Source organism: Neovison vison, chromosome 7 (genome assembly GCF_020171115.1).
Source record: "Neovison vison isolate M4711 chromosome 7, ASM_NN_V1, whole genome shotgun sequence".
NCBI classification, from domain to species: Eukaryota; Metazoa; Chordata; class Mammalia; order Carnivora; family Mustelidae; genus Neogale; species Neogale vison.
In genome coordinates, this window is record NC_058097.1 from 102,712,291 (window position 1) to 102,728,518 (window position 16,228).

The following is a 16,228-nucleotide window of genomic DNA, read 5'->3' on the forward strand; positions in this document are numbered from 1 at the left end:
GACCTGAAATAGGGCCAAGAATCTGCATTTTAACCACCCCCTTATGCCTAATCTTGGCGCCTGCGAACAAGGTCTCAGGTGATTTTGGTGTAAGTGACTCCTGGATCTTTGAGAAAACCTGCCCCCAGTCATCAGAGGCTGTCTTGTTACTTTGCCTCAATTTGCTATTACACAAAGTCCTGAAGAGTCTTCCAGAGTTAGACTCACGGTATTGGGGAGGTAATTTTTCTGGGCTTTTCTTTGCGGAGGATGTTTCCTGGGTATCTGTCTGCCTTGCTTAGGGCTTCACAACTTGTGGTTAGAACAGTTCATTAACTAAGAGTGGTTAAATTTAGTGAATTGAGTCTTGTCACTTAATCCAGCTTCTGAGATGGGAAGTTCTTCTCTTTACCATCTCCTAACCTCAACTGAAACTGAATTTTCTTTCCTCTTCCCTCTCCTCCTCCTCCTTTTTACTTGATGATTTAGTCCAGTGAGGAGTTTTTAAACTGGAACTCAAATGTACATGTACCTGCAGGGAACTTCAATACCTAAGTTGTATTTGGAGGAAATGTGGTTATTCTCATAGTAAAGTGCTTGCCAGTAATTTCTATGGTTAAGTAAAAAGCTTTTAATTGTTTTAGCCTTTCCATATATTTTTAAAGGGCTTTTAAAAATGAACAAGAATCCTCTAAACATTAATCAATCCAGCTAGTTTTTAGTCCTAATTAAATATATGTAATCAGTTAGATGGTATTATGATACTCTTGAACTGTAGAGCTTGTCTTTTATCACTTTTATAACTCATCACTGTTTATATATCATGAGTGCTCAGAACATACCTATATCCCCGACACACCTCTCCAGTATTTTATATCCAGTTGCTTACTTGGTGTTTTTAACAAGATGTCTAATAGGCATTACAAAATTAATTTATCTAAAAACCAAACTTCTGAACTTCTTCCCTAGATTTTTTTCTGCTTAAAGTATTCCCCATCTCAGTTGATTCTTCATCCTTCCAGTTGCTCAGGATAATTTTGGAATCATCCTTCCCACCTGTCTCTCTCACATCCGTATCTAGTTGGTCAAAAAGCAATTGCAGCAGTGCCTTCAAAATAAATAAAAAATCCAGCCACTTCATATGACCTCTGCTGTTGGCACTCTGGTGTGAGCCCACCATCCTCTCTCATGTGAATTTTGTAATAGCTTTGTTGGGTCCGTTATCAAAGGAACGAGACTGAGACAAAGTTATACAAAGCCTTATTCTATGCCAAGCATTAGAAGTTAGACTTCTAGGCAGCCAGGGCCGCCTCCGAAGAGAGCGATGCCCCTTGGTCTTACAGGCTAGTTTTTATAGGGCACAATTGCAGACCTCTACATATGTGGGATTGGCTGATTGGATGTCTCCTACCTGTGTGTTTTAGTAACAGTTACCTGGAACCGATACTAGTAACTGTTCAGGCGTTTATTAAACTACAAAATGGCCTTGTTTTAGGTATGTGTTTTAGTAATAGTTACCTGGAACCAATATAAACAAAATGGTTTTGTCTTAGGTGTGTGTTTTAGTAACAGGTACCTGGAACTAATATCAATAACTGTTGAGGCATTTATTAAACAACAAAATGTCTACCTAGGCAACATGGAGTCACTAGAGCTAAGTAGGCCCAGGCAGGCCCCAAGGGGTTAACATGTTTTAACGTGGAATCGACCCCAACAGTTTCTTAACGGGTCTCCGTGCTTCTGTCCTGCGTCAGCTCACGCTCAGCACATCAGCTAGTTATCCTTTTAACCCACCCACCTTGTCTCCTTAGATTCTTCTCCGTGTTTACTGTAACAGGGCCACACTGGCCTCCCTACTGTTACTTGAACACTCCAGACTTACTCTTGGCTGAGAATCTTTGCATTTACTCTTCTCTCTGCCTGGAATGTGATTCTCTAGGTGTCCTCAAGGCTCTCTTTCTCACCTCCTCCTGGTCTTTCCTCAAATGTCACCTTCTTGGCGAAGCCTTCTCAGATCACCATATCGAAAATTGCAAAGAGTGGCCTCCATCTTACTCCTGATCCCAGTTCCTTGTTTTATTTTTCTTTGTAGTTCTTATCATCATCTCATACTTTATATTTTTACTTATGAATGCTTTATTTGGGCTTCATCAGAGAAGAGCCTTTTGTATATTTGCACACTGCTGTATAGAACTGTCTGGAAGATAAACTTAGGACACTCATAAGAGTGCCTGGAATGTAGCTGGCACTCAGTAGGTTGTTGCTGAACAAATGAATAGAGAACTGTATGGTTATTTTGTTCCAAAAGAAGCTCAGTGATTGCAAAATTCTGTAGGCTATCGATCCAGTTTTTCAGGACCAGCTTTGGCAATTTTAATACCAGAAATATAATTTGAGATGATCTCAGTATTTGTTTATTCATTGAATTACTTTAAAAAATGTTGTTAATTAACCTGTCAATAGCTATTTGTACTGTGCCTATTGAATGCTAAGTCCTTGCTTGGTACTGAGGTTGCAAAGAGGAATCCATTTCTGCCCTTGAAGAACTCACCAGTGTACTAGAAAGGAGATAAACAAGCACAAAATTATAGTTCAGTAAGATAAGTACTGTAAGTGTATAGGATATAACCAGGGCTTAGAGGAGGGGCACCAAATACCTTTGGGGTAGGGAAGACTTGGAGTGCTGCTTGAGGAGTGGTTGCCTGAGCTGATTCTTGATGAAGCAGTAAGATGAACGATTACATGAATGAAGGTGATTGCATGAATGCATTGATGAGAAAGCATGAGACAGGACTTGGAGAGACCCCAGGGATCCAGAGGACTGGAGAGAAGAAGGGGGTGTAGGGGCACATGGAGACTGTGGTTGTAGCGATGGGGGAGTGGGGTGGGGACAAGTAAAATTTGAGGATTCCTGTCTGGTACCTAATCTTTTGCTGTAGAGAATGAGTTCATCTTCAGGGAGTGAGAGGGTAACCTTTTGAGAGCATTAAAATGCAATAAACATAGCTACTAATCTTGAAAAAAAAATGCAATAAACTGTTGGTTGATACTTTGTGTGTATTGCTTTAAAACATTCCCTGATGTGACTTTCATAAAATTAGTATTTTTTTTTAATCCAAGACTTTGTTTGAAATAACATTTTATGAAATATGGATATCAGGCATATGTTGTATAAATCTCTTAACTGCTTTTGTGTAGTCCATGAGCTCGAGGGTTGTCTTTTATTCTAGAATATGTGTAAAACAAGACAGGACTCTGTTTTCCAGGTTCTTGCTATAATGTTATTCGGGTTCCTCCAGAGAAGGTGGATCTTGGGGAGACACTCCACGGAGCCCAGGTGATATGCTCTATTGCCTCCGCAGAGAGGATGAAACCTTCTTACTACCATAGCTTTGGTAAGGCCAGAGATAAGGTAAATTACAGTGGCATCTGCCTTAATGTTGGTGTAGCAGAAGAACTGTTTTGGGCAAATACTATGTCTATACGGCTTCTCAAAGTATGCTGATAATGAGACCAAGGCTGCATTTTAATGCCAATGAAGTTTATTCTGTTTAGTCGCATACTTCTTATCCTGGGCAAATGACTGCTTAAAAAGACATATTTATTTTAATACAGCAATTATTTAAAAGTTGACAACATCAAGAGTGAACCATAATGTAAACTATGGACTTTGAGTGCTTCTGATGTGTCCTTATGGGTTCATCAGGTGTAACAAATGTACCAACCATTCTGTTGGGGGTGTCGATAATAGGGAGGTTCTGTATGTCTGGGGACAGAGGGTATATGACAAGCCTCTGTACCTTCCCTTTAATTTTGTTACAAAACTAAAACTACTCTAAAAAAGGTAAAGTCTTAATTAAAAAAAAATCACTTGACCGTAAACAATTGACAGAATTCAAAATTTAGGTAACTTTAAGCCACAGGTAATAATCATCCATGAAAAAGTCTTGATTATATTTCTTGGGAGAAATTTTTATTCAGTTCCATTGCTTTAGCTCTTTCTTGGAATATTTATTTTCTACATTCTAAACTTTTATAGCCAGTCTCCTCCTGAATCCTTACCTTCAGTATAAATAGCAAATGGAATACAGAATAAACACCTCGATCGCAAATGACGCTTTAATATTATGCTTCTTTACTTTGTTCCAAAATAATTTGAAAAGAAAAACAGGAAAGATAAAAAGCAAGCTGAGGGCATTCACCCCAAGCTGCTCTAAATAGTTCCTCTTTTTATGTAGGAACAGGAAATATGTAAAGCAAAGGTGGGAAATAGTGAAGGATTATTTCTGGCTGGCTTTTGCTTAGGTCAGCAGTACTATGTCCAGACATCAGATAAGTCCCCGTAACTGTCACATTTCAGAGAACTCTTAATTGCCAGATAACATTTTATTATTTGCTGGAACCTTTTAGGAATGACAAGGAACTATATAATCTTCATTGAACAGCCTCTAAAGATGAATCTGTGGAAAATGATCACTTCTAGAATTCGGGGAAAGGCCTTTTCAGATGGAATAAGCTGGGAACCCCAGTATAATACACGGTTTCATGTGGTGGATAAGAACACTGGACAGGTGGAGTATTTTGAGTATATTCATCATGAAAATGATTAGACATAAAGACACATTTTCCTGTGGTTGATTTTTACCTTCCCTGGGCATTGCTTGTGCAAGACTCTCTTAATCAAGGATATTACCTTCTTCCGTAGAGTAGGTATGGCTAGCTCACTTATTAGTTACTACAGTGAGTTCTGCATATTAGAAAGTTGTAAGAAATGGTTTTACACTTTTAATTATCTGCCTTAACTAAAGTGGCATGTAGGAAACCTTCGCGTTTTAGCATGGATTTTTCCATATCGTAGTATTTGCTAAGGAGAATGTTGTTCATGCAGAGGTCCTGTAACTTTTGCACTGTTACTTTAATTGCTTACTTCTGTGGCTTCTTGATATGTAAATGTGATAATCCTACCAAAGTCCAAGACGTGTTGGTTAAATGCCTTTCTATACTTCTGGTTAGTAGTTCTATTATATTTGTCTTCTTTTAGTCTTTTTAAAGAGATAATATCCTAAATTTATTGTACCCTAATTTCATTACAACATTCTTATTTTTGGTAATGAGTGCATTTTTTCAAAGTGTTCCTCATAAGCTAATTAGTAGCAGTATTTTCTATTTAATCATACAAGATAGACTCTAGGATTTATTTATCCCTCAAAACATTGGGCCATACTTCATCAGGACTTTTAAGTTTGTTGTAACCGTTGATTGATTTGTATCAGATAGCCCAGTTCATTGTTTAATATGCGACGTGACAGCTAAACAAGGATGCTTAAATCAAGATGTCTTTCTACATTCCAAATTCTACTTTTTATACTTACTAGGCCTTTCATTTAAAGGGGAGGGAATCTTTTTAATTTAAACTTTGTGGATCTGTATATATATATATATAGATATATAGATATCTATATCTATCTATATCTATATCTAGATATATCTATCTATCTAGATATCTACAGATCTATCTATATATCTGTCTATCTATCTATCTTTTTCACTGTTTGTATTTTCCCCTGCAGCTGCTTCCAGGAATGTACTACAGTAAACCTTTTGTTACTTTTCATCAAATCAATGCCTTTGAGGACCAGGGCTGTGTTGTACTTGATTTGTGCTGTCAAGATGATGGAAGAAGCCTGGAAGCTTACCAACTACAGAATCTTAGGAAAGCTGGGGCAGGGCTTGATCAGGTAAACATCTCTGATTTGTCAGGTTCTGGTTGACTTTGGAATTAGCTGTTTCTCTTGCTTCTTTGGCAGATAAGGAGAATGGTTTTTGAAGCATTGAAGATACAGCTTTATCGTTTACTTATTTAATACTTAAAAATAATTTGAAGTACTTACTTAATACCTAATAAATAAAAAGTATAGTAAAGAAAACCAAGAGATGAATTGCAGACAATCCAAGAACTCTGACCTGTACCTTTGCCATATTCCCAATTTATACACTACTGTCGCTGTATATTTTATTTTTCTCTCTACTAAACCCTGTAAGGCAGTATTGCTTTATGTGATCATGGTTCCCCATACTACCCATTTACCCACATCTGTATCTTTCAGTTGCTCTTAATTCCTCCCTGTCTTGTGAGCTTCCATGTGGAATCATTTTCCTGACAGAAGATATTTTTTTAGTATTTCCTTTAGTTCAGATACAATGCTGATGAAATCTATATTTTTGCCTGTAAAAAAAGTCTTTATTTTACCTTCTTTCTTGAAGGATGTTTTCACTGGATAAAGAATTTTAAGTTGTTAGTTATTTTCTTTTGACACTTAAAGATATTTGTATTCTGATTTCTATTGAGAAATTAGTAGTCAGTCTAAGCTTTGCTCCTTTGAAGTTGATCACTTTTCCTCCTCTGATTTTAAAATCTTTTCTTTGATTTTCTGTAGTTAGTCCTATGGTATCTCTCAATATGGCTTTCTTTTTGTTTATTTTATGTGGATGTTTTTAGGAATACTTGAATCTATGGTTTGATGTCTTTCATTCGTTTTTTAAAATGTCACCTATTATTTCTTCAAATATTACATTTGGGAAATCCTTTCTCTTCTGCCTGGGACTGCAGTATACATATGTCACTCCTTTTCACTCTGTCCATCTGTTGCTTATGTTCTGTTTAGTATTTACCATCCTTGTGTCTCTCTAGGCATCTCGTTTTGGATATTTTCTTATTTATCTTACAGTTCATTCTTTCTTCAGCTTTGTCTTTTCTGCTATTAAACCCTGCTATTAAGTTCTTAAATAAACACTTTACATTTTTTCAGTTCTAGAATTTTAATTTGGTTCTCTGTTATAATTTCTAGTTCTCTGCTACATGCTCAGTTTAAGACGATTTCCTCCAACATATTCAGAATACTTAAAGTCTGATAGCTTCTATTATCTGGATCCCTTGTGGCTTTGTTTCTGTTGTTTGTTATCTTGTTTTGTTTTGTTTTTTTTATCATGCTCTCTCATCTTTTCATGTGCTCGCTTATTTTTATAGCATACAGAATATTGTGTTTGAAAAATTGTAGAGATATTTTGAGATCCAGGATGGTATTATGTTCCTCTAGAGAAAATTTTACTTGCTTCTGGCAGATTGCTAGAGTTCATGATCAGTTCCAGATAGCCTTCAGTGTAGTTACAGGGATTGAAATATTGTGAAGCAGGTATAGTCCCTGAAAGAGATGGACTATTCCTTGTTTATTCTTACTCTTAGGTGCTGACTTAAGGGATCCTGACCCAAAAAACTAGGGGTTTATCAGGGATTCTCCTTTTTGGCTGTCATTGAACTCCTCCTTTTGTCCCTCTAGTTCGCCAAAAGTGTCAAAATCTCTACCCACTGGGGGTCAAGTGGTGGGGGAGTTATCTTTAAAAATTATCTTTAAAAATAGGTAGCATGAAGGATCTTGGTGGTGATTTTGTATCTTGAGTATGGTGGCGATCACGTGCATTTACATGATAAAATTGCACGGAACTAAATACACACACACACATACACACACAAGTGTGTGTTGAACTGGTGAAATCTGAATAAAATTGGTGGATTATATCAATGTAAATTTTCCAGTTGTGATATTGTACTGTAGTTATGCAAGATATTATCATTGGTGAATCTGGGTGAAGGATACATGTGATTTGTCTGCATTATTTCTTCTTTTTTTTTAAGATTTTATTTATTTATTTATTTGACAGACAGAGATCACAAGTAGTCAGAGAGGCAGGCAGAGAGAGAGGGGGAAGCAGGCTCCCCACTGAGCAGAGAGCCCGATGCGGAGCCTCGATCCCAGGACCCTGAGATCATGACCTGAGCCGAAGGCAGAGGCTTTAACCCCCGAGCCACCCAAGCTCCTCATTATTTCTTTTTTATGTGACAGAATATACATAACATAAAAATTACCATTTCAACCATTTTTAGGTGTTCAGTGGCATTTGTACATGAACAGTATTGTGCAGCCGTACCCACTGTCCATTTCCAGACTTTTTCATAATCCCTAACAGAAACTCTACCCATTAAATAATAAGTCCCTATTCCCTCCTCTCTCCAGACTTTTGGAAACCTCTATTCTACTTTCTGTTTCTATACATTTGCCTATTCTGGGTACCGAATATGAATGGAATCAGACAAGATTTATTTTTTGTGATTGGCTTATTTTATTTAATGTAATCCTTTTGAGGGTCATCCATGTTGTAATATGTATCAGAATCTCATTCCTGTTAAAAGTTAAGTATTTCCTTGTAGATCTGTATTACATTTTCTTTATCAATTCATCTATTAGTTGACATTTGGGTGGTTTTTCACCTTTTGACTATTGTGAGTAGTGTTGTTGTGAACGTTGGCATAGAAATATCTATTCGAGTCCCTGTTTTGAATTCTTTTTGTATACCTGAAGTGGAGTTGCTTGATCCTATGATAATTCTATATCTAACTGTTTTGTGGAACTCCAGACTATTGTCCACAGCAGCTATACCTTGCACAGCGGTCCAGTTTCTTCACAGTCTTACTGGCACTTGTCATTTTTGTTTCTGTTTTTGTTTTGTTTTGTTTTTGACAATAGCCACCCTAGTGAGGGTGAAGTAGTATCTCATGGCTATTTATTTATTTAAGATTATTTATTTGAGAGAGAAAGAGAGCATGAGTGGAGAAAGGTCAGTGGGAGAAGCAGACTCCCCGCTGAGCAGGGAGCCCGATGCGGGACTTGATCCCTGGACTCCAGGATCATGACCTGAGTCGAAGGCAGTTGTTTAACCAACTGAGCCACCCAGATGCCCTCGTTGTGGTTTTGATTTGTATTTCTCTAAGGACTAATGATGTTTAGCATCTTTTCATGTACCTATTGGCCATTTGTATATTTTTGGCGAAATGTTTCTTCTAGTTTCTTGCCCATTTTTAAATCAATTGTTTATTTTTCTGTATTATTTCATGCCAATCTGCACTGATCTGAATATTAAAAAGTTTAATTAAAAAATTCTTTCATTTTCTCAACCTTTCAGCTGCCTTTTCCTGGAAGCAGCTGATATCCTGAGGGAACAAATTTCCCCCAGTATCTTGTTTACCTGTGGTTTTCCTTCTCCCTCCAAATCTCTGCCCTACTGATAATCTTCACTGCCTTTTTAGCTCACCAGTGCCTTTGCACAGCTGTTCTAAACATTTGTTCAGCTTCTTTAGCTATTCTTAGTGGGATAGTTGATCCACATTACCTAATTGATCCACATTACCTAATTCACCATTATTGGCAGTCTCTTTTTGTTCAGCTATGGTTTTACAAAAGGAAAAAAAAATTTAAATAAATTTAAAATTAATTTTAAAAACTCTAACTCTTTGTGAAGCTTAAAAATAGCACTAAATCTGGGGCACCTGGGTGGCTCAGTGGATTAAGCCTCTGCCTTCAACTCAGGTCATGATCTCAGGGTCCTGGGATCAAACCCCGCATCAGGCTCTCCCCTCAGCAGAGAGCCAGCTTCCTCCCCCTTCACTGCCTCTGCCTGCTTCCCTGCCTACTTGTGATCTCTGTCTGTCAAATAAATAAGTAAAATCTTAAAAAAAAAAATAGCACTAAATCTTTACTTGGTAGAAATACTTCTGTGTGAGATGGAGATGATATGGACCAGGTGTGTGAGGGGAAATGGCACAGTTTGCCCTCATCTTACAGTATTTCAGGAGAGGAAAACATGTGTAAAGCATTCTCAATGTCAGAAAAAAAAACAAACCCTTATTTTGCTGGAGTCTCCTGCTTAAACATGAACTCTGCAGGGAGGTTGTGTTGGGGGTCCTCAGAGCCACCTTTGGTTTGATGATTCACTAGGATGGTTCACAGGCTTAGAAAAATCAGCAAATGAAAAGGTGCATGGGATGAAGTCTAGAGAAAACCGCCCAGTACGCCCTTCCAAGTCCTTCCCATTGGAGTCACACAGGACACGCCCGATTTCTCTACTACGTGTGATAACCTGTGTGAAATGTTGCGTGCCAGGGAAGCTGATTGTCCAGGGTTTTGTTGGGGATCAGCATATGGGCACAGAGCCCCTACACACCCTCAGTTAGCAAAGCTCCATACGCCCACAGGCCAGCAGTGTTCCTTATAAATCACACTATTATTATAAACTGTCTGGACAAACTAGTACAGTGTGACTCAAGACCTCAGGCATGCAAAACCACTCTTGGGAGACAGAACATTCCAAGGGCTCAGTTCTCAGGTGTCAGCCAAGGACCAATCGTGAAAGCAGACCTTTCTTGAGAATGTGCCACATTTTAGCAACCCAGTCCTACTAAGTTGATGCTTTTCCATGCAGAGATATATTATGACTAAACATGAAAAGGGAAGTACTCTGTTACTCTGTAGGCTCTCACCCTTCAGTATGTTTCTTACCGGTACTTATTACTATCAGACCTTAGGCTATGTAATCATTTGTTTATTTGACACTAATTCAATAATATATATTTTAATTTTTATTTATTATTATCCGTTCCATGAAGCCAAAGACTGTTCACTGTTGCATTCCCAGAGTCTAAAATGGTGCTTTGCCTATTGTAGGTACTCAACAGATATTTGTGGAAAAATGAATAAATGAAAGTTTATCACTTATGCAATTACTTAGGAATGCCAATAAAGTTGACTGGGTATAAATTATTGGGATGTGCTGTTATCCTATGAATGACATTTTCTCCTCTATTTCTTTGTCTCTCCTAAACAGGTCTATAATTCAGTAGGCAGATCTTTCCCTCGGCGGTTTGTTTTGCCCTTATGTGTCAGTTTGAATGACCCTGAAGGAGAGAACCTCAGCCCATTGTCCTATTCTTCAGCTAGTGCTGTGAAACAAGCTGATGGAAAGGTATGCTTTGAAAGACATTAGATGGACTTTGAATTGTTACTTTATTCCTTGGCTGTTCTCCACAATGTTTGGTGCCCAGTAAATCTGAAACCATTCAGCTGAGCAGGGTCACAAGAACTGCAGAGTAAGAACGGGGTAAGGTCACAGTGGGAGGGAGCACTGTGTTTACCTTTCCTTTTTTATGTTTTCAAACAGATAGGTGCAGTTTTCTAATGTTGTGGCATGTCTAAGTATTTGAGATTGGTATTGATTATCTTCACCTTTTAGGTAATTTGCACTTACCATACACATGTTACTGTGTAGCTCTCAGTGTTTCAGCTTTAATAGAATAAAAAGTCCACTTCCCCCCCACCTTGTATGCCATCTGACAGCTTAGTCACAAAACCTGATGATCTTTTTTTTTTTTTTTGAGAAAGAGAGTGCATGTGGGCAAATGGGGGGTGCAGAGGGATAGAAATCTTTCTTTCTTTCTTCTTTTTTTTAAGTTAACATATATTAGTTTCAGAGATAAGGGATTTATCAATTGCATATAACACCCAGTGCTCATTATATCATGTGCCCTCCTTCATGTCCATCACCCAGTTACTCCATCCCCCCAACTCACCTCCCCACCAGCAACCCTCAGTTTGTTCCCTATAATTAAGAGACTCATATGGCTGGTCTACCTCTCTGATTTCGTCTTATTTTATTTTTCCTTCCCTTCCCTTATGACTCTGTTTTGTTTCTTAAATTCCACGTATGAGTGAAATCATATAGTATTTGTCTTGCCCTGACTGACTTATTTCATTTAGCCTAATACCCTCTAGTTCCATCTGCATCATTGTAATGGCAGGATTTCATTCTTTTGATGGCTAAGTAATATTCCATTGTATACACACACACACACACACACACACACACATTTACCACTTTCTTCTTCATCCATTCACCTGTTGATGGACATCTTGGCTCTTTCCATAGTTTGGCTGTTGTGGACATTGTTGCTATAAACATTGCAGTGCATGTACCCCTTTGAAGGGGTACATACTATGTTTGTATCCTTTGGATAAATACCTAGTAGTACAGTTGCTGGGTTATAGTGTAAGCTCTATTTTTAACTTTTTGAGGAACTGCCATACTGTTTCTTAGAGTGGTTGCACCAATTTGCATTCCACCAACAGTGTAAGAGGTTCCCCTTGGGGAGAATCTTAAGCAGGCTCCACACTCATTGCAGCGCCTGACGTAGTGCTCGATCTCACAACCCTGAGATCATGACCTGAGACAAAATCAAGAGTCGGATGCTTAACTGACTGAGCCACCCAGGTGCTCCAAAACCTGATAATCTTTCATGCATTCATACATATGATGGAAAGAGAAACAGTGGGAAAAAAGTGACTTAGAGTCTGAGTTCCCAAGCCCTGTCACAAACTCTCAGCACCTTCACTGACCTACCTTGCATAAAATAAGTGAGCAATTACTTCAAATCTTTTTGGGACCCCTTTTAGATTTGGTGCTCTTATGAAAATCTACATCCTGAGGATCTGGAGGAGGAAGGAGGTGTTGAATTTCCCCAGATCAACTATGGCCAATTCAGTGGCAAAAAGTATCGTTTCTTCTATGGCTGCGGCTTTCGGCATTTAGTGGGGGATTCTCTGATCAAGCTTGATGTGGTGAATAAGACACTGACGGTAATGAAAATCTTTTTCCCTTTCTGAACTCTTAAAAAATATATATTTATTTGAGAGAGACTGAGAGAGCATGAGTGGGCTGGGGAGGAGGAGAGGGAGAGGGAGAAGCAGACTCTTGCTGAGCAGAGAGCCCTACCCAGGACCCCGAGATCATTACCTGAGCTAAAGGTAGATGCTTAACCGATTGAGACCCACAGGTGCCCCTTCCTCTCTGAATTTTTAAAAGACCTGTTCTGCACTTTGAATTAGTTTCTGTTTTGTTAAAGTAGCTCTTGGGATTCTTTAATATTTAGGCAGCTCAGCCATTTACTTTTATTAAGTTTGAGAACCATGGAATCACCTAGGCAAGGGGTATATGCTGTCTTGGGAATCTTTTTTTTTTTGTCTTGGGAATCTTAAATGAATCACAAGCCCAGAAAAACAAGTCTCTGCTTGGTGTTATTTTTAGAGAAATCGTGGGGTTCAGGTTATTGGGACACTTATATTTCAGGTCTATGTGAAATCGTAATTGCACAAATTGTGTTTGGTGGTGATAGTCTGCAGCTGCAAAAACACTCCCCACCCCCCAGTTCAGTGAGCCTGATTCTCTGTTAGAATACTGTACTGACCCATATTCATGCTAGAAGTGACAAAAGCCAAGGAACCTTCTTGCTCATAATCAACTTTCTATCAAATACTTTTTTTGGGGGGACTTCTAGATTTGGAGAGAAGATGGCTTTTACCCGTCGGAACCTGTGTTTGTCCCCGCACCAGGAACCAGTGAAGAAGATGGTGGAGTTATTCTCTCTGTGGTGATCACCCCTGACCAGGTAGATGTGTTTCCCCATCACTAGTCAAAGAGGTAGCAAGGAGCCTTCTGAGGATTTTATTCAGTGATGCTGTCAGTTTTTTATTCCAATGCAGCATGTTTTCCCTTTTCTTCCTCTCCTCATATGTACATACTCTTTTATTATAATCTGTGCCGTATTATTTAAGGTTCTATTTATAGAATCATCCTCATAATATACATTTGCACAGAAATTCATTTACAGACGACTTTCACACATGTCACCTTATTTACTCATCAGAACAGTTTTGTTTGATACAATTTTATGGATGTGGAATTTGCAACTTAGAGAAGTTGGGAGAGCTGGTGTCAGATCTCACAATGGTAAAGCCTGTGTTTAAATCTCAGTCTTCTGACATCTAGTCTGATGTTCATGCCACCGTCTGTGCTGCCAAAAGTCTTATATGGTGAGCCCTGGTATCTCAGTCATTGATGTCTTAACTTCTTGTTGAAGGCAGTCTTGTGGCAAATAGGTTGAGTACCAGCTTTGTGGCTGGTTGAGTACCAGTTATTAGCGGCTGCCTGGGTGTAGGATTCTGAGGCTTTTTAAGGGTTTGATGAGAAAAGTGCCACAATCGATTACTAATATCTGTCATGGGCTTAGGAGGACTTTGTCCCCATCCCATGTACTTGCCACTCCTATAATTACCCCAGGGCAAATATCAGTCTGCCTTGTAATGCTACCCTTTGTACAGCTCCAAAGTAACACAAAATGGAAGCATTTCTAATTTGGAAGAAAAATTTCTGTGTCTCTTAGGAGATTGAAAAGGGGCAAGTAAGAAGATCCTTAAACTCCAAGAGATTCTAGGAAGGTAACTAATATAAACAACTTAATTTCTTCACTCTAAGTATGAACTTCTTCGCCATAATGTCCTTCTGAGGCTTGTCTGGCCATTCAGCAAACATTTAGTGAATGAATGGATAGTCAAGTCACAGTGTTAGGTGCTGAGGATACAGAGGAAGAGGCATAAGACACGATCAAAAGAATTTTCATTATTGTCTTTCTGTTCTAGAATGAAAACAATTTTCTCCTAGTCTTGGATGCCAAGAACTTTGAAGAACTGGGCCGAGCAGAAGTGCCTGTGCGAATGCCTTATGGGTTCCATGGTACCTTTGTAACAGTCTGATGGAACAACTCGGAACACCTGGAAACTAGCTTTAAATGGCACCTTCCCTTCCAAACCATAGACACCTGGTTTTAAAATTTCTATTAAAAACAGAATTCTTGTGGGGCACCTGGGTGGCTCAGTGGGTTGACCTTCTGCTTTTGGCTCGGGTCATGATCTCAGGGTCCTGGGATTGAGCCCCGAGTCGGGCTCCTGCTCAGCGGGGAGCCTGCTTCCCCCTCTCTCTCTGCCTGCCTCTCTGCCTACATGTGATCTCTCTCTCTCTATGTCAAATAAATAAAAATCTGTAAAAGACAAAACAAAAACAGAATTCTTGAGATAATAATGGTTTTATAATTTCTTAGAGCTCTTTCTTAAAAACATTAAGCAAGTGTTGATAAAACCTTTTTTTTAAAAAGATTTTATTTATTTATTTGACAGATAGATCACAAGTAGGCAGAGAGGCAGGCAGAGAGAGGAAGGGAAGCAGGCTCCCTGCTGAGCAGAGAACCCGATGCGGGGCTCGATTCCAGGACCCTGGGACCATGACCTGAGCCGAAAGCAGAGGCTTTAACCCACTGAGCCACCCATGTGCCCCTGATACAACCTTTTGAAGAGAGTTTTAAATTTATATTTACTAGATAGATCTTCCAATAGATAATAAGAATACACGAAAGGAAACGTAGAGCTTTGTCATTATTACCACCAGATAGCGTGGGTGACAGAGGTCCTCACACTTGAGAGGAAAAAATACAAATAATCGTAGATAGTAAAATATGAGCTCTAAAAAGCACCTTGTTTTTTCTGTCACAGCCCGCCTATTAGCACAGGTTCTAGGGCTCACAGAAGAGGGGAAGCCAGCTGTGTCAGGCTTAGAGGCTTTCTTCCATACTGGTTTTCCGCTGTGCACAGACACCACAGCAGTTCAACCACCAACTGCCACCTTTTGTCCTGCCCCTAGCTAAGCCTTAGGAAGGTGTTGTTTTGTCGAATGTCACTAAAATCAGGCATTTCTTCTAATCTTCATGTGTATAGTTCTCCAGAAACTGGTAAGTTCTTCATTCAGTTGGGCAACAGGTGGCACTAGAGGCCATATAATCTCCCCATTTCTAACCACCCCATACCCAGTTTTACCAGCCGCCCAAATCCCCCTACTTCTGTCACTTAAACCACACTCTTGCCAACAACTTCAAGATCTCATGTTCCCTTTTCCTTCAGTTATACTTCCTCCCTCTGCTTAACTCCAGCCTCGGGCCAGTTAAGCCTCCTAGATGCCTAGTTCGGGGCATCTGTGAACTCACGGTTAGGCTCAGGCACAGCCCCAGACCAGCTTAGCCAGTTTCTTCCCAGTATCTTCAGGAGTTATTACAGACATCATAAACCCTGTCCTTTTCAGTGAAGTGTTCCCGCAGGTACAAAAATGCCACAGGTAATGGCTTATATTGTGGCAATAAAGTGAAAGTTCTAAGTTTTGTGCCTGGCTTGATGAAACACAGAACAAAAGCAGCAGGTACCAGAATGACGGGAAGATGCCTAAATACAGCTAATATACCAGATGTGGGAGCTTCGAGGCTGAAGTCATTGTAAGAGAACGTAAATATATCTCACAGAAATCCTAAAAAAGACATTGTACTCCCCCAGACCAGACATGGAAGATTGATTTAGATCTTATCTGGATCTAAAGGGTGGAGGAGATTCTAGCTGACTTCTGTCAAGTATGTAGAGCTGATAACGTCTTTCCTCTATAAATTCCATCCTAATCACGGGGAGTGAAGTTCAAACATATAAAGGTAAGT

At 39.1% G+C, this 16,228-nt stretch overlaps 1 protein-coding gene across 4 annotated transcripts in view; it reads left to right on the plus strand.

Annotated features, from left to right (window-relative positions):
- Positions 1-14,594, plus strand: part of BCO2 (beta-carotene oxygenase 2) — a 38,538-nt gene extending 23,944 nt beyond the window's left edge. For all 4 annotated transcript variants that reach the window (XM_044257827.1, XM_044257826.1, XM_044257828.1 and 1 more), the window contains 7 exons: positions 3,246-3,374; positions 4,390-4,550; positions 5,550-5,717; positions 10,696-10,833; positions 12,318-12,500; positions 13,199-13,309; positions 14,340-14,594. In XM_044257827.1, the coding sequence (XP_044113762.1) occupies positions 3,246-3,374; positions 4,390-4,550; positions 5,550-5,717; positions 10,696-10,833; positions 12,318-12,500; positions 13,199-13,309; positions 14,340-14,453 (1,004 nt within the window). In that variant the 3' untranslated portion in view covers positions 14,454-14,594. The remainder of the gene's footprint in view (positions 1-3,245; positions 3,375-4,389; positions 4,551-5,549; positions 5,718-10,695; positions 10,834-12,317; positions 12,501-13,198; positions 13,310-14,339) is intronic.
- Positions 14,595-16,228: the final 1,634 nt, after the last annotated feature.